Raw genomic sequence first — 18,134 nt, 5'->3', positions numbered from 1 at the left:
CACTGAGACTGAACACATTTCTAACACTGCAACAAACAGGACGTGTCAACCACCATCCAACTGCCTACCACTGGTATAGTCCCCTCCCACACACACACACGCACATCTGTGACACTTTCCCAGTCTTGTCCAGCTTCCCAAGATCCTGTCAGTGTTGGGAGTACCAGCCAGGCGTGCTGCAGGATGCACCTCAGTTTGGGTTTCTCTGAGGTCTTCCTCAGATTGGGGCTATGAGTATTGGTTTGGGGGAGAAGATCAGAGGTGAGGTGCCCTTCTCATCACATGACACCACCATGCATTACCACCTGTGACACTGACCTTGATCATTTGGTCAGGTTGTGTCTGCGGCTTTCTGCACAGACCCAGCATGGATTTTAATGACCGCATGCCGTTTGATCCAGCGGCTGTACTCTGGAATATCACAAGCCCATGGTTCTTAGATATGAAATATTTCCAGAATTTTACAAGAAACCAGGGGTTTTTACACACACAGATAAAGTTGTCTCCAAACCGTGTACATTGCTATGAGCCACATGAGTGCCTGAATTACTGCAGGGGCATAAATGATTAACAAAACCCTTTTTACCTCTCCATGAGGACATTTTGGTTAACTTCCTAGCTCTTTTCCCCTGTAAACTGAAAAGGTAAGAATATCACTGTCATCATTGCTTAGGGTAAAGAGTCACCCTCACTGGTAACTGTATCTAAACTGGAAGAATTAAAAATATGTGCTGGGAACCCACTGCTTCAGGCTTTGGGTACCATGAGTCTCGTAAAGGGTCTGTCCCTTGTGGGGACGCTGGAAACTCAATGTATGGAGTGTTTCAAGAGCCACTGACTTCCGTGGAAATAAAGCTTCCAGGCAGGGAAGCCTCTGTACCTGGGTGAAGTTTCCTTGGAACTTAACTGTCCCGCAGGGGTCTAAGACAGTCATTTCCTGGAGAGGATGACCCTGCTGGCAACTGTGACTGTCGTCCTACATCCTTCTAAGTTAACTGTATGCCAAGTGTGGCTTACGGAGCCTTGTGTGTCAGACGTTTATCGCATGTAGGAAGATGCCTGGCGGGTAGTACAGACTATGCCCATTGGGCAGGACTTTAAATTAAATGGAAGAAGCCATTTAATTTGCATTAATTATTATTCATGACTTAACTATTTTCTCCATGTTTAGTCATTATTTTTTCTTCTGTAAATTCTGCTCATGTCTTTCATCCAATAATTTATTTACTACGGTCTTAGTTTAAGAAGGGTTTTTTGATAACAAGAGCCAGTACAGCATAGGGGTGAGAGCAAGGGTTCTGAGATCAGAGATACAGGTTCAAATCCCAGTGCTGCCCATTACAAGATGTACGTCATTAATTTAATTTTCTAGACCTAGTTTCCCCATCTTACGATGGTAGAAAAGAATAGTTCCGACAACTAAAGTTATTGTGAGATTAATCAAAGGATACAGTACATGAAAAGCATAGGTGCTGTGCTAGAGTGTAATAAATACTCCAAAGGTTGGAGTTATTTTCAGTGTCTATTACAATCACCAGACTATTCAAATATGGTGGAATTTGACGTCTGCAAAGCAGTCCTGTATGATAAGCCTGCTTTTTGCATCAATACCTCAGAGGCTTAAACACACTGCCTTCCTCCTCGTAAACAAAAGTTACTGATTTTCTCAATTATCATGGGTGTAAAGAAGGAATTATGTCTGCTCAGTTGTGCAGTAGTCCTCCTATGTCAGGAGGGAATGAGGAGACATGACAAGCAGATGCAGCATGGCGTCCAGGGCAGAGGAAGGGCAGTGTGGCAAGCCGGGAGACCCACGCGCAGTCTGGATGGCAGTTAAGAGTATATATAACCAGTGCTGCTCTGTTGGTCTTGACAACGGTGCAACTATAATCTAAGACTTTACAGGAAATTGGGTGAGGAGTATGTGGGAATTCTCTGTTATCTTTGCAACATTTTTAAAAATCTAAAATCGTTCCAAAATTAGTTTGTTTTTTAAAAAATTCACAGGGAAAATGCCTGTGTCAAGAGGTAGAAGTTGGGCCGGCCCAGTGGCTTAGGCGGTTGGAGCGCCGTGCTCCTAATGCTGAGGTGGCCGGTTCGATTCCCACATGGGCCAGTGAGCTGCGCCCTCTACAGCTAAGATTGTGAACAACAGCTCTCTCTGGGCTGCAGGGAGCTGGTGAGTGGGCTGGTGTGGGCTGGTGTGGGCTGGTGTGGGCTGCTGCGGGCTGCTGTGTGATGCTGTGAACCGCCACCAGCATGAGCCAGGGAGCTGTGTCCTACACAACTAGACTGAGAAACAACGACTTGAACCAGAGTGGGGGAGGGAGGTGGAAGAAAGGGGAAAAAAGAAAAAGAGGTAGAAGTTGCATGTATAAATCCATCTGTATAAAAATATACTTACCCATGTGTTTGTGTATATTGGATGAAAGGTGGGGCTTTGTGTGTGTGGAGCTGTGTATACAGTTGGTCTTGTTACCGCATTGGATCTCCTCTCTAAAGTCACTGCAAACACTGAACTACTGCTCCTAGGAGGAATGAGGTTCCTGCGAGCCTCTGGTCACAATGTCTTATTTAAAGACACCTTATTTAGTATGCATTGTTGAACTCATTGCCATTGAACTCACGGCCAAGAGTGCTGTAACTTCTGCCTGAACAAAGCTCAACTAGCACATATTCTCCCTGAGACACATCATGGCTTTCCGGCACTCAGAAACACTAGATAGCACGTCAGCTCCATACTTAGAGAACATTTTAAACAGTGAAATTGCTATCAACAGCACAAAAATGTAAAAAAAAAAAAAAAAAAGGCACCACTAAGTAGGTACACTGCCAAAGGACACTTAGAGCGTGAGGCATGTGGCTAACCAGCCTCCCTAGGGAACACACACTGAGACTCGGATTTGTAACCTCTCTGCCTGTCTGCAGGTGACTGCAGAAGCACCATGAGCGTTAATTTGGGGGTTACAGATACATTTTAGCATGCAGGTGAGTTCATAAATGTAGGGCCCACGAGTGATGAGGACCAATTGTACAGATGCATGTGCGTGTGTGTGGGGGACGTTGTACCAGTGGTAGGCAGTTGGATGGTGGTTGACACGTCCTGTTTGTTGTAGTGTTACAAATGTGTTCAGTCTCAGTGACAGTACTGACGCTCAGACGACAGCTTGGCGGAATTAAACCCATTCCTCCCAACATTCCTGCTAAAGAATACCCAGTGTGTCACCCACCTACTTACCAGCTGAAGGCCCTGACATAGGAGGACTACTGCACAACTGAGCAGACATAATTCCTTCTTTACACCCATGATAATTGAGAAAATCAGTAACTTTGTTTTACGAGGAGGAAGGTAGTATGTTTAAGCCTCTGAGGTATTGATGCAAAAAGCAGGCTTATCATACAGGACTGCTTTGCAGACGTCAAATTCCACCATATTTGAATAGTCTGGTGATTGTAATAGACACTGAAAATAACTCCAACCTTTGGAGTATTTACTACACTCTAGCACAGCACCTATGCTTTTCATGTACTGTATCCTTTGATTAATCTCACAATAACTTTAGTTGTCGGAACTATTCTTTTCCACCATCGTAAGATGGGGAAACCAGGTCTAGAAGACTAAATTAATTACCTACAGTCATGCATCTTCTAATTGGCTGGTAAGTGTCTGCCGAGGGAATCAGAACAGAAACCACCCACAGGGATCTGCGACCAACTGCTTCTCTCACGGCTCCCACGTGTCCCATGTTCAGGTTAACAGTCATATTTATCCACGAGAGAACCTTCTGACTTAAATTTGAGAGTCAATAAAAAACTCTTAGCCTTTAAGGGCTAGACTATCATTACCTCCTAAAAGGAAAGCTAGAATGAAAAGGGAGTGATAAGGCCATGTACACGCATATAATACCTGAACTTTCTGTCTTTTGAGGGTCCCACATTTTCTTCACACGAATCCAAAGTCACATGGGTACACAGTGTTGCTGCCACATTTTCTGAAATGTAGAAAATTAGAGACAGACATTATGTACACACATGTATACACATATGACTTTACATAGTTATCAAGTCCAGGATTCTTTTTTATATGACTTTCATTATAATTTCAAAATCGTGTTCCATGGTAAAGTATGCTTTAAGACTTTAAAGATGGGAGAAAAGAAATCACCAAAAAAAATTCTACTACTAATATGTGTGAGCATTTCAACTATCTAATCCATACAATCCTTTCAGAGAACAGGGCCTGCAGAGGGGCGGGATGAGCAGACCAGGGGAGGCGACTGGTGTGGGTGGCAGGCCACACCCTGCTTTGGGAGAACCTGAGGACAGGAACCGAGAGTAAAAGGCTGCTGCGCTCTGGAGGGCAGAGGTGTCCTTCAGTCAGTAGGCTGGTGTTTAGCCGCTTGAATGATGTCGTGTTTACGTCAGAGCGCTCCCTGGCAACACTTATCAGACCCTTTAACTTAAAAATAGTAACAACTACAGACAGGGCAGAAATACAGAAGGAACCTCTAAAGTGATGTAACACTAAGAACACACTGCATTTGGTTTTATCAGATGTTGCCTCACTGAACAGGAGCTCATACTTTAGTTCCAGAACATTAGTTTCTATTTACAGAACCAAAGTGGCAAGTACTCTTAAGTATAGCCAATATTGACTAAGTTTCTATATTTTGAAAGACTGGACTGATTAGTTTTCTTGATAGGAAAAGGCTTAAAATATTTTTTTATTAAAGTGGCAAGCTTATGATAGTACTTGGCAATTGTCCAACTTTCAACTGAACTCTCCTTTAAAACTCAGAGAAGAAATATACCATATTGGTTTAGCACTATATGAAAAAAAAATTTCACTCCTTATTAAATAAACATTTTTAGGTCTATGGGCTCAAATCTATGCTTCCATTTCGGGGAGCGAAACTCTTTGGCAGTCTTTTCATTGGCATGATTTGTTGAAAAATTGCTATTTTTAAAAATGTGCGGGTGGCCAGATGGCTCAGTTGGTTGGAACGTGGGCTCTCAACCACAAGGCTGCCGTTTCGACTTCCGCATGGGATGGTGGGCTGCGTCCCTGCAACTAACATCGGCCACTGGACCTGGAGCTGAGCTGTGCCCTCCACAACTAAGATCGAAAGGACAACAACTTGACTTGGATGGAGCTGATGAGTCCTGGGAAAAACACACTACTGTTGCCCAATAAAAAAGTCCTGGAAATACACACTGTTCCCCAATACAATCCTGTTCCCCTTCCCCAAGAAAATCTTTAAAAAAACAAAACAAAACAAAAACGTGCCAGCAGTGATAAGAGTTTGGCTAGTAAATCATTAGTCACCAAAACGGTCAAGTGGGCCCAGGTCTCACAGTGTATACTCTGTAGGTTGGTCCTTAATAGGTGACAACTATCTGTGCTTGATGACAATGTCATGTGTTCAGGTTCAATTCAGTTATGTGAAGATCTTTGATATAGAAGTGTTATGTTTGGGGGAAAATAAGGACTATTTGTGAGTTTTCTCATGATGCTCTTGGAGTCAGGGCGCTAAAAAACAAGAAAATATGATTTTCTGAGCTAGTACTTGGCTATGATTCCAAAGTAATTAATGAGACTTGTAGACAAATATCAAGGACTAAAATTTGCTATTTGTTACTTTTATCAAATTAGAAAATATAAAATAATGCAAAATATGTTCAGTTTTTAGCATTCAAATCATTTACTCTGTTCATGCTGGCCTTTTTGTTTGTTGTAAATCACAAAATGAACCCACACCCTACACAAGCAGTGTCACACACACCTTTGTCTTCCAGAGCATGTCCTGCATCCACCGGAAGTTTCTGGAAAGGTGTGGATGCGAGCCGAGCGGCAGCCGTGAAGTCTCTTGGGCTCGTAGGACTGGGTGCCAGGGTCTTGGTGCAGCGGATGCCCCATACGGTAGAGTCATCCAAACACTCCTCAGGATAAGGTACTTCCTACAACAAAAGGTGAATGGAAGAAAAGCAACCATCTGTCTCCCTGTGCTGTCCATGAAATTTAACACATTAATACCTTTTAAAGAGTCAAAAAAATGAGGAATTACAGAAGGAACAGATGGAACCTTGGCTACCACCCAGCCACGGACGTCGTGGTTCTGTTCTTTTCCCCACAACTGGACTCTACTTATGTCTTACACACTCCACTGGGGTCACACCACACACAAGGGTCACAGTTTTGTTTTTCAACGTTTACATTTTGTTTTAATTTGAAAAGTCTAGATTTACAAAGGAACTATGAAGATAGTACAAAGTTCCCATGTGCCCTTTATCAGGCTTCTCATGTTCCTACTTTATAGTACATTTGAGAAGTACTATTAACTATAGGCAGTGTGTGGATTTCCCATCATGTCGCTTTTGTTGCGGATCCAGTTCCGGGCGCCTCCTCAGCCTCCTCTAATCCAGGCCAGCTCACTGGTCCTGCCTAGTCTTTCTCATACCAACACTAGCGAATACTGGTCAGGAACTGTAGAATGCCCCTCTAGTTTAGGTTTACTTGATGTTTTCTCAGGATTAGACCGGGGCTATAGATTTTGGGGAAGGACAGCAGGGTAAAGTGCCCTTTCTCATTACGTCACGTTGGAGGACACATCACAGGAACACAAGCGTTCTCTGCTGAGGCTCACTGAACACTTGGCTAAGGTGTCTGCCAGGTCTCCCCACTGTAAAGGACAGTTTCCCGTCTCCCTGCTGCACGTGTTCCAGGCGAGTCACTAATTCCAGCCTGCACTAGGACGACAGTGAACTAAGCTCCATCCCCTGGCCAGAGGAGTGCCAGAGAATTCGCGAACAAACGCTAAAACCACCACAGTAATTAATAAATAATTTGGGTGAAATACTGGAGGCTATACAAAAATCCTGTTTCTTCTTAAAGTTCACTGGCTAATTTTAGTATTCACCTGTGGGCTTGCTTGCAGCAGCCACTATCACGTGGTTCCAATGGCCGCTTTCTACCGCCACACATTCATCTACCTACCTTGGAATTCTGTAAAGATATTTCGTCCTCTGTCTCTTTATTTAGCAATGAGGGTATTTATTTTGGTTCTTGGGTTAGAATCTAATGTTACCCTTTCCTCCTTACTTTCTTGTTCACATCACACCAGGTCTGGCCAGGGGCTACGCAGGCTGGCTCCTGCGAAGCACTTCCTTGTTTTCTGGCACTATAAGGCGCTCTAGACGCATTTGTCTCTTTCCTGCCCCAGCCCTAGAATGAGCTATTTCTCCACGGACGCAAAGGTCAAGTTTTCAGAGTCTAGGGCACAGGCAGAAATTGCTCAGTCAGAATCACACCTGACTGAGCCCTTCAGTTGCCCAGGAAAGGCCCTGGTTTTCCTGTCCCTGCATTCTTCATCAATTCCACCCCATCTCTTCCAACACTGCAGGCAGAGCTGGCCGGTTGTTTCGTCAGGGGACACAGGACAAAACAAGTGGCATATGCTCCGGGCCAGGTACATGGAAAGTCCGTCGTGGTCTCTTAGCCAGAGCACGTGTAGCTGGATAGTTCAGCAAAATGCACCTAGGAAACGGCGCCACTGCATCTGAAACCCAGCCCATTATTTGGGAAATTTTAAAGTCAAAGGTTCACCAGCAGAGTTAGAGAGCTGGGTGACAATTTACTCAGAAGGATCTGCTGAGGGGTAAAAACCGTGCCGGGGTGAGCAGACTTTCTGCAGCACTCTGACACACCCAGCAGAGGCCAGGCCAGGATGGAGAAAGGGCAGCTGGAAGCTGCATATGGGCTGGACGCAACAGCCACTGTCACCGAGGAACTGCCGGGCCAGCAAACAGGTGACACATGTCTGCAGGAGTGCCAACGATGGGCCCTTCCAGTTTAATTCTAAGTCACCGCAGGCCTCACTCCCCAGGTCTTGGAAACACATTTATCCCATGGGGCCTCCTGTCCAGCACAAAGGCCTCTGAACACAAGGACCATAGAAAATTCCTTCAGTTTCTGCACCCATCACAGGGCCTGGCATATACTAGACAGCCAAATAACTGGATAAGAACGTCCCCACGGCACACTCTCCATATGACGCTGTGCTTTCCACTACACTCCGGCGCACATCACCTCCTTTGTCTGCACAGCTACCTTGTAAAAGCAAGAGGAAGCAGAGACTGACCTACCTTTGGCTTTGGAGAAAATCTGCTTACAGAGCGCTCTCCAAAGGTCCTGGCTCCTGTGGGTTTATTTTTAGGCTGTGGTAACCTATGGAAAGATTTGCAAAATTATAAATAGTAAAATATGCCAAGGAAGTAAATGCTACCTCTTCAGGTTGAGTGTTAGAAACATCCTCCAGTTGTCCTGTCCAATCAGTTAATATTTACATACATGTCCCTTACCTTCACAACACTTGTAGCAAAACTGAATTAAGGGAGAGTGGAAAATACAGAGCTCTCTATAACACTGAGTTATAAGTTTTAGGAACAAAGAGCGAGGGCCGTGGCCACAGAGGGTCACAGACACCATGCATTCTTTATCCCCAGTGCTGTGGGTTTCTGAGAGCAGGTCAGGCCTTTGTCCTTCATGCCTCAGTGGGAATCTCTTCCACACTGCGACACCTGTCATTCAAACCAGCACTCTCCTTTTAAGTTTCCACTATTAATACTGAAAATTCCTGGAGCTACCACTAGAATGTGATTTCCCTCAACCTTAAAACACTCTCTCAACAGCATGACCCCACCGAAGCCTTTTCTATTTCACTGATCCTGAAAAAATAAACAGCACATCTGGCTACCTGGACCAGTGAATTCACTCACATCTAATACAAGTTCAAACCCACAGAATTGCTCTCCTTCCTTTCCTTGTACCACATGTAGCTACACAGTGCCCCGCATGCATTGCAGGTCTAGAGAAAACCTTCAGCAAGTCTCCTGGACACGCGGCCAAAGGCTCATCAGCGGCAGGGCTGGGACTGGAAGTCAGACCAGCTGATCGGCAGGCCACTCTCCTGCCACCTCACTGCGCTGTGTCCTAGAGCAACCTGTGTGGAATCCCACGTCACTGTGACCACAGGTATCTCCCCCAGGTGTTTCTTTACCCATAATTTTCTTTGTTCCCATCTTCAAACACAGAAAAAGCAGATGACAAAGAAGAGATAACCTTATTGACTCCCCAGAACCCAGAAGAACTGGGGTTTTCTGCAATAGAGAAAAAATAGCATTGAGTTATTGCATTGGAAAAAAAATATCCTTTATGGTAAACTTTAACATTAAATAAGAAAGTAGAACGACAGCTTATAGGGAAGAGAGGTCAGCGTTTCAAACACTAGGGAATGAGCTAAGTCACCTCGTCTGAGAGGAAGTGACATAATAACCACAGTCATGGCACCTCGCGCTCAAGCCTCCAGCTCCCGACCTCCTGCCCCATGTAAAGCACGGTGCTCACCATTCTCCTAAAATATTGCTATTGTCCCTTGATTCACTGAATAAAGCTCTAGTGGCTTTGTTTTCCCTTTTATAGAAGGAAGAATTAACCCTTCTGCTTTGCTTTTCATACCCTCCTGCGTCTAACTGGATCCTGTTTAGCTTTATCGTGATCTCTCCGGCTTCCTGCAGGGTTCCTGACCCTGGACCAATGTGGGCGAACTGCCGGCCTCCAGCACTTCTCCCCCGCCATTCTTCTACCCGGCAAGGCTCAGGTCAGACCTCAAGCACTCAGCCCTTCCCGGCCGGTCCTATCCACGGGGACCTTGTCTTTCTTTAGCACTATTACTTTCTAAGAAACAAAACAGACCTATGACACACATGGAGTACCCTGTCAACCATTGTCAAATTTGCTATTTCGTGCATTTCCTGCCCTTATGTGGCAAGCCCATCAAGGGCAGGACCACTTCTTGTATAATCCTATTTCCTGTGGCAACCACACACAATGCCTTGCACCTGGTAGCTTTTAAACAAATTCTTATTACTTTGAAACTGGGCTTCAAACGCATCTTCATTTTGATCTAGAGATGGCCATTCATCTTTGTCATCAGAAATGTCAGGGAGTGTAGGAACCTGGAACATATTCATGATGAAACCTTAAAACAGTAGAAAGAGTAACTGTAAACAAGGCTGCAAACGACCTTTCACGAATGTGTTGTCAGAGGCTACACATCCCAGTGAAAGGCTTACCTAATGCTTCTTTTGTGTGCACGGTGGGCGACGGCTGCACTGTGGAGGGCGTCGCCTGGACCATGCCCAGGGACGTGTTTGGGGTTGTGTGCAAAGAACTTGCATTAACAACCTTAAGTGTTTCACACCCTATTAAAGAAATGGGGACAAAATACAGAATCAGTAGGGAAATCAGAAGAATTTAAAAGGTGCACGGTATAAGAACCTGATTACATTAAAACACTTATTATCCCTGACGATCACCACCAGGGACTGCCATTGTTACGATGCTTTCCTATCTTTCATTTTTATCTTTATAATAGTTACGTGAGGTAGGTAAGGCAAGAATGATCCTTTTACAGAAAAGGAAATGAAAGCTTCAGGAGAATAAGTGGTTTGGTCTAAAATTGTACCAAACTAGCAGCCTTGTCATAAACGACCCTCAGCTCCAATATATCCTAAGAAATACACGGTGACAGTCCCGACAGTCCCACTGTAAAGGTTCAGACTGGCATTCCGGCTCCCTCAGCTGGATTCCAGGCGATGGTGCACCGGGCCCTGCTCACCCGGGCCCAGCCGGCCCAGACTGCCCCTCGTCCTCCCTGCACCCCTCAGCCTCAGCCGTGCTCAGACACACCGGGGACAATCCCACCTGCAATGTCTGCATGGGCCTGGAGCAGATCTTCCTAAATGGCCTTGACCCAATATCACTTTCTTGGTGGCATCACCCGCAGTCACCTCTGGGTTTTGTCCTTTCTGTTCATGACTGCACCCCTAACTCCGTGTACCCAGCCAGTGCTCAGGAAGTCTGGGTTCAATGCAGGGGTCTCCAGCTATTTCAAGTAGCTCTATACCCACTGAACTGTCACTGGAAAAGGATGTCACAATCACGTGGCGGGAGGGGGGGGTGTCCAATCTGTGTGTCTCAATTTATTTATAAAACTTTCCTTCAGTGTAAATGCATCTAACGGAGTAGTACCAAACAGAAGTCTAACACTCCTAATTAAACTTTTAATCACTGTTACCTCCTCAGAACATATTAAGATGACTCTTATTTTAGATAAACCTGCTGAGAAACGCACATAGCAAGTTTCCCAGAGATTCTAACTAATAAGATGTGACTAACAGGTGGATTTCTGCCTGAGTTGGAAATGGCCCAGAGCTCCTCTAACCTCTGCCTTCAGAATAAGAAAGCTAACAGACGGCTTCTTCAAGGCGTGAAGCCGTCACAAACCACGGCCACCACATACACCTCGGAGTGACCTGGGGGAGTCTGGTTAACAGGTCAGAACACATGTACAGTAACTACACATTACCTTCTTTCATGTTGGCCCCACTGTGTGGCTTGAATTCATGAGTACTTTGAGTCACACATCTGGAAGAAAAAACTCTACACGTCAACTCTCAAGAAAGAACAGTGAAAAGAATGTCAGCAGTCACAAGCCTGTTGTTACATACAGTATGGATGAAACTGCTTAGGTCTGTAGCGTAAGTAAATAAAATGTTTCATTTTTTCTTTTATTTCCTTTTGAAGAAAAGAATTCTTACAGACACAGGCCAGGTGCTAACATTCACTTGACACAGTGGTTGTGTATTTTAACAGCATACTAATCGTGCCTTTTTGTGGTAGGGTGGGAAAGTGGCTCCCTAATTTGAACGCCCCCATTTATCACATGGCTGAAGGGCCAGCATGCAGCTCCCCGGTCACAGTGAGGGAAGCAGCGCCATGCTTTGTCAGCACGGCCCCCATCGTGGTGAGCCAGCAGGCACAGGGCACTGTTCCCCAGAGTTCCAGTTATTAAGAAGGGAAAACATGGCACAGAAGATGTTCACGTCAGTTTGTTTTAGGCACAATTGTGACAGTGGACCTCGTCTATTTATCTTTGCTAGAATTCTCTTAGTGGACCTTGGTAAAATGTAAAGGAGAAACTGCAAAGCACTTTAAATTTTATAAATCCCCACTAAACTGTCATAAAAACATAAGTTTTTATATGAGATTTCAGAGAAAGGTACCCTTTCTCTGCCATGGTCAGCTGTCCAAGCTGCTGAGAATGTCATGGGGGTCCATTCAGTCCTTTGCCTGGGCCAGGGTCAGGATAAATCTGAAGTGCTTCTGATGGAGACCTAAATGTTTATTAGGTGAAAGAGTGTCACAGTTGTACAAGGGACAGCCATCTCTGGCTCCCACAGCCTCAGTACTCCATCTGTGCAGGGGCGGTTGGCCACACATCACTTCCACAGGGCTGTCGCTGTTGCCGCTCTTACCATGACAGCTGCATAAATGAACTATGAAGAGCTAATGGAGCCAAGGCTCCCACACAGCCCTCTTCTTACACACAGGGTGCAATACAGGCCCCCGGACAGTTATTGTCTTAATGTGAGTGAAGGAGCATGAGGATTTAAATTTCATTTCCAGCAGAAATCAGTGATCCAAGTTAACTTGGGCACTGAACCAACGCTTAAGAACCATAATCTGTGCTCAGAGGCTTAGCCTAAGGGGAGGGTGTGAGCTACACTGTGGCTTGTATTTTTTCTAATGGATCAATAAAATTATATGTTGAGATAGAGAGAGAGTGAGAGAGACTGAAAATAAAAATTTATACAAAACAAGTGGTGTGCCGCTAATTTCAGAACTCCAGGCAAATGCCTCACAACTGGGGACACCTCCCCAGCGGCGTGCAGTTGGAGCCTGGCATATTGTGTAATGGATGTCAATCTCAAACCGCTCCTGCTGGGAAGACAGAGGTAAGAGAAGAACACGGAGTAAGGAACTGTCTGGACCGTAACAGTCCTTATGGTCCTCTGTCAAAGCCAGAAAGCAAAGGCAGTTTGGTGTAACAGCTGTATATCCTTCGGTTATAAAAAGACTGTTATGTTTTAGCATACTGAAAATTTGTAACTCAAAAGAGAAGAACGAAGTAAAATAAATACTCTAAAAGAAGCCTGAAATAAGTAGTCCTACAAGACTTGGGCTACCATTTTGGGGGCCTGGCTGGGTGACTTGCTGCAGATAGTGCAGGAGCTGGCAGACACCTTCACACTACCACCAGCTCCCCCAGCAGCTTCGGCTCACCTGGCATCTTCTCCAGTCGCCGCAAACATGGAATCTGTCACTGGCTGGGCTGTCAAAGGAACAGGAGGAGCGACACTCTGGCTGACAGCTGGGGACACCAACGTGACAGTAACAGCATTTGCCTCAAGAGGTGCCTCTCTTGGCCTCTCTCCCAGGTGCCGTGAGGTGCACAGAGTGGCCACTGGCAGGGACGGAACGTTCATTTCCTGCTGGGAGCTGACACTTGGCCCCATGCATGCTGGATTCACCTTCTGTGTAGAACAAACAAACAAAAGCAAAGCAATGAAGTCCAGAATATTAGTAATGGGGTATTACGGCTTTTCAGTATTAGGCATTATACGCTGGCCTCTTTCCCCTACAGCTATTCTGAAATGAACCGTCGACAGCAACAAAAAGACCACTCTCCACGAGGGGGGCTTTGCACCAAACCAGACACACTGGTAGCTCATGCCTCCGACCACTGAAACACCCCTACAGTTTTATCAGTCTCTGAGAACTGTGTTATTTCTCTCACCTAATTTTGGGAAAAGACCAACAAGTCAAGGTAATGAAACGCTCAAAACGATGTCCCTTCCGTTCAAACGCCCCGGGTAGCTGTTTCTTCTTTGATGACTAGGAAATGTGAGTGTAAGTTCCAGTTATGACTTCCACACAAGCATGGCTCACACGGGATGGGTAACAGGCTCTGAACTTAAGATCTTTGCTTTTCTACTCGTTGTACTTAGACCACAACTGTACACTCTCATGTTACCAAGTTAAAAAACAGGGAGTAAATTCCTCACCATATAGAAGTATTCTCACAATTTGTTAAGAAAAGCACCAAATATCTAGGGCAAAAACAGTTATTTCACAAATGGACAAAATATAAAAAGTTCCTACTCATGGCTCCGGTCAAGATGGCGGAGTAGATGGACGCTGTGCTCGCCTCTCCCACGAGCACATCAAAATTATAACTAAATTACAGAGCAACCATCATTGAGAATTGTCTGAAGTTTAGCTGAACAGAAGTCCTATAACTAAGGACATACAGAAGAAGCCATGTTGAGACTGGTAAGAGGGGCAGAGATGCCGAATGCGCAGGTCCCACACCTGTGTGCAACCATTAAAAATTGGGAGGGATATCTCGGCTGCGGAGACCCCCCCCACCCCGAGGAGCAACGGTTCCGCAGCCCAGACCACCAGTGCTGGGAAGAGGGGCCCCCACAATGCCTGGCTGTAAAAATCAGCAGGGATTCAGTTCAGCTGAGCCGGAGGGTGGCTGGAGATCCAGGCATTCTCTTAAAGGTCCTGCACACAAGTTCAATCACTCACAAACACTTGCCCTGGGCTCCAGTGAAGGACAGCAGCTCTAAAAGCACCAGGGACATTCAGGGAGAAACGGAATTGTCTGACTCAGGGTGAGGACTGGAGGGGCAGCTCTCTTGGAGTCTAAAGTGCCAGAAGGTGCCATTGTTCCTTTGTGGAGCCCTCCCTCAGCACAGCTGGAAGGTGCAGGTGGGCACCAAATCTGAGTCTCCATACACCTGGCTAATACAGCTCTTGCCCCACCCTGGTGATTCTCTGAGATCCTGGCCCACCTGACTCTTTCAGGGGCTGTCCCTCACAAGTGCCAGCCTCTGCCAGCACTGCAGACTTCCCTAAAATCTCTCAAAGGTCCATAAACCCCAAACAAGCAGTGGCGGCCTTGGCATGCCCTGTACCTCCTGCTAAGTTGTCCCCCACTGGACACTAGTGCTGGCCAGCCTCGGTTCCCAGGCACCTCCAAGTCCAGCACAGCCAGCTACCAACCACAGATCACTCTGTAGCTTCCACCAGGTGGCCCTGGGCTGGGCACAGGCAACAGGTGAACTTGACTTCACCAGAACCCCTCCCAAGAGGACCCAGAGCCAACACCCCTTGTGCCTGGCTTCAGACCACAGCAGAGCACCACCCAATTAGTGCCACAAATGACACATCCAAAGGGTGGACTGGCAGGCACCAGAGCCCCACTAAAGCGAATCATCCTCCATGCGGTCACCCCCCCCCCCCACCCCTGCACAACAGCTCATCTGCTGTCGTCACCTCTAGTCCTCAGTCAGCCTGAGGGTCAATTCCCACTGACACGCCAACAGCAATCAAGGCTCAACTACAACAGGAGGGCACACACAACCCACACAATGGACATGGTGGAGCACCCTGCTCAGGTGACCAGGGAGACTGTGCCATTGGACCACACAGCACACTTACTACATAAGGCCACTCTACTAAGACAAGAGACATAGCAGCCCTACCTATGTAGAAACAAACACAGGGAGGCAGCCAAAATGGAAAGAAAAAGAAACATGTTCCAAATGAAGCAACAGGAGAAAACGCTAGAAAAAGAAACGAAATGGAGACAAGCAATCTACCAGACAGAGTTCAAAACACTGGTTATAAGGCTGCTCAATGATCTCAGGAAGAACTTCAACAGAGACAGGAAACATAAAAATGGAGATAGAAAACATTGAAAGAACCAGTCAGAAATGAAGACTACAATAACTGAAATGAAGAATACATTAGAGGGAATCAACAGTAGATTAGATGAAGCAGAGGACTGAATCAGCAATTTGGAAAACAAGGTAGTGGAAAACACCCAATTAGAACAGCAACAAGAATGAAAGAAATGAGTAGAGTTTAAGGGGCTTCTGGGACAACATCAAGGGTAACAACATTGACATCACAGAGGTACCAGAGGGAGAAGAGAGAGAGCAAGGAATTGAAAACCTATTTGAAGAAATAAAGACAAAAAACTTCCCTAACCTGGAGAAGGAAATGGACATACAAGCCCAGAAAGCCCAGAATTCCAAACAAGATGAACATAAACAGGTCCACACCAAGACACATTATAATGAAAATGTCAAAGGTTAAAGACAAAGAGAGAATCTTAAAAGCAGCAAGAGAAAAGCAGTTAGTTACCTACAAAGGAGCTCCCATAAGACTATCTGCTGATTTTTCTACAGAAACTTTGCAGGCCAGAAGAGACGGACAGAAAATATTCAACGTGATGAAAAGCCAGGAACTATAGCCAAGATTATTCTACTCAGCAAAGCTATCACTTAGAATCAAAGGACAGATAAGGAGCTTCCCAGTCAAGAAAAAGCTAAAGGAGTTCATCACCACCAAACCAGAATTACAAGGAATGTTAGGGAGACTTCTTTAAGAAAAAGAAGAAAAAAATTAAAAGTATGAGTAAGAAAATATCACAAAGAAAAAATTTCTCACTAACAAATACATAAAAGCACTGGATCAACCAACACTAAAGCTAGAACAAGGGTTAAAAGACAGAAGTAGGAAGATCATGTGTAATTACAACAGTAAATTAAGGAATACACACACACACACACACACACACACACACACAAAGTAAAAACATAATAAAAACAAAACTGTGGAGGGGGTGAGTAAAAATGATAGTGATTTTAGAATGTATTCAAACTTAAGAAAACATCAACTAAAAACAGAGTGCTATAAATATAGCTTGTTATATGTGAAGCACGTGGTAACCAGAAACCAAAAATATACAAGAAATATCCAAGAAATATAGAAAACGGAATCCATATAGAGCACTATAGAAAGTCATCAACATACAAGAAAAGAGAGCAAGAAAGGAACAGAAAACTACAAAAACAGTCAAAACAATAAAATGGCAATAACTACATGCCTATCAATAATTGCTAAGTGAAATAAGCCAAACAGAGAAAGACAAATACCACATGACTTCATTTATATGTGGAATCTAATAAACAAAATAAACAAACAAACAAAACAAATAAACTCGTAGATACAGAGAACAAGCTGATGTTTGCCAGAGGGGAGGGGGATTAGAGGGTTGGGAAGGGATTATGAAGTACAAATTGGTTGTTATAAAACAGTCACGGGGATGTGAAGTACAGAATAGGGAATACAGTCAGTAATATTGTAATAACTATGTATGATGCGGGTAGGAGGCAAATTTATCAGGGAGATCACTTCTGTAAGTTATATAAATGTGTAACCACTATGCTGTACATGTGAAACTAATATAATATTGAATGTCAACTGTAATTTAAAAAAAAAAGGTCGGGGTGGCCGGTTAGCTCAACTGGTTAGGGTGTGGTGCTGATAATACCAAGGTTGCCAGTTTGATCCCTGATGGGCCACTGTGAGCTGCACCCTCCTTAAAACAACAACAACAACAACAAAAACATACTCATCAGTCATCAAAAAAGTAGTTAAAAATAATCTAACTAAAAATAATCATAATATTCAAATCTGAAGAAACATTTTGAAAAAAAAAATCAGACTTTATCAGGTATCAAAACATATAACAATGCTGTGGTAAGTACACAACATAGAATGATCAAGAAGAAACCTATTGACCAAACAAAGGTACAGATATTTTAAAAACGATCTTGTGTATTAAAAATTTAGTACCTGATAAAGATATTTTAAGTGAATGGGGAAAGGCTGAGCTAGCTGGTCAATAAATGATTTAAGAGAAATCGGCAATCCATTTGGAAAATATATCCTTATGCCACCGACATACAAAAATAAGCCTCATGAAAGCAGGACTCTGGTTAAAAACAGTGGCTTAGACATGTGTTTTATTATTTACACCCTCCTCAAACCAACTCCCCCAGCACGACAGTAAAGGAATCCTAGCATATAAAACAGCAGGTGGAGGCTGACCTCTGGAGAAGGTGACAATTTAGACACATCAAATGGAAGTGAAGGTGGGACTAGGACAGGTATGTGGTAGTAGTGAGTCTGTTTACAGTGCAGATCCTGAGATCCATTCTTGCAGGTATATGTCCACCTGGCAGCAGACTGGGTTTCCTTTCTGGACAAACTGAATCAAAAGGACGTGGGGCCAGGGCAGAGGGTGTTGGTGACAGAGACGAGGACTGAGTGATCTGCTTCCTGAACAGCAGGACCCCTCGCCCCTTTGCTTCAC

At 44.7% G+C, this 18,134-nt stretch overlaps 1 protein-coding gene across 1 annotated transcript in view; it reads right to left on the bottom strand.

Moving 5' to 3' along the window:
• BUB1 (BUB1 mitotic checkpoint serine/threonine kinase) overlaps nt 1–18,134 on the bottom strand; it is a 50,111-nt gene that overhangs the window by 12,509 nt on the left and 19,468 nt on the right. Inside the window, exons 10-17 of the mRNA XM_033100975.1 lie at nt 13,184–13,434; nt 11,427–11,485; nt 10,132–10,260; nt 9,927–10,037; nt 9,057–9,156; nt 8,143–8,224; nt 5,784–5,958; nt 3,908–3,992 (exon numbers count right to left, since the gene is read on the bottom strand). Of these exons, the coding sequence (XP_032956866.1) occupies nt 3,908–3,992; nt 5,784–5,958; nt 8,143–8,224; nt 9,057–9,156; nt 9,927–10,037; nt 10,132–10,260; nt 11,427–11,485; nt 13,184–13,434 (992 nt within the window). The remainder of the gene's footprint in view (nt 1–3,907; nt 3,993–5,783; nt 5,959–8,142; nt 8,225–9,056; nt 9,157–9,926; nt 10,038–10,131; nt 10,261–11,426; nt 11,486–13,183; nt 13,435–18,134) is intronic.

This window comes from Rhinolophus ferrumequinum (assembly GCF_004115265.2).
Source record: "Rhinolophus ferrumequinum isolate MPI-CBG mRhiFer1 chromosome 13 unlocalized genomic scaffold, mRhiFer1_v1.p Super_scaffold_3, whole genome shotgun sequence".
Lineage (NCBI taxonomy): Eukaryota > Metazoa > Chordata > Mammalia > Chiroptera > Rhinolophidae > Rhinolophus > Rhinolophus ferrumequinum.
Note: the sequence above shows the minus strand (reverse complement) of the source record. Positions and strands in the feature narration are given on the sequence as shown.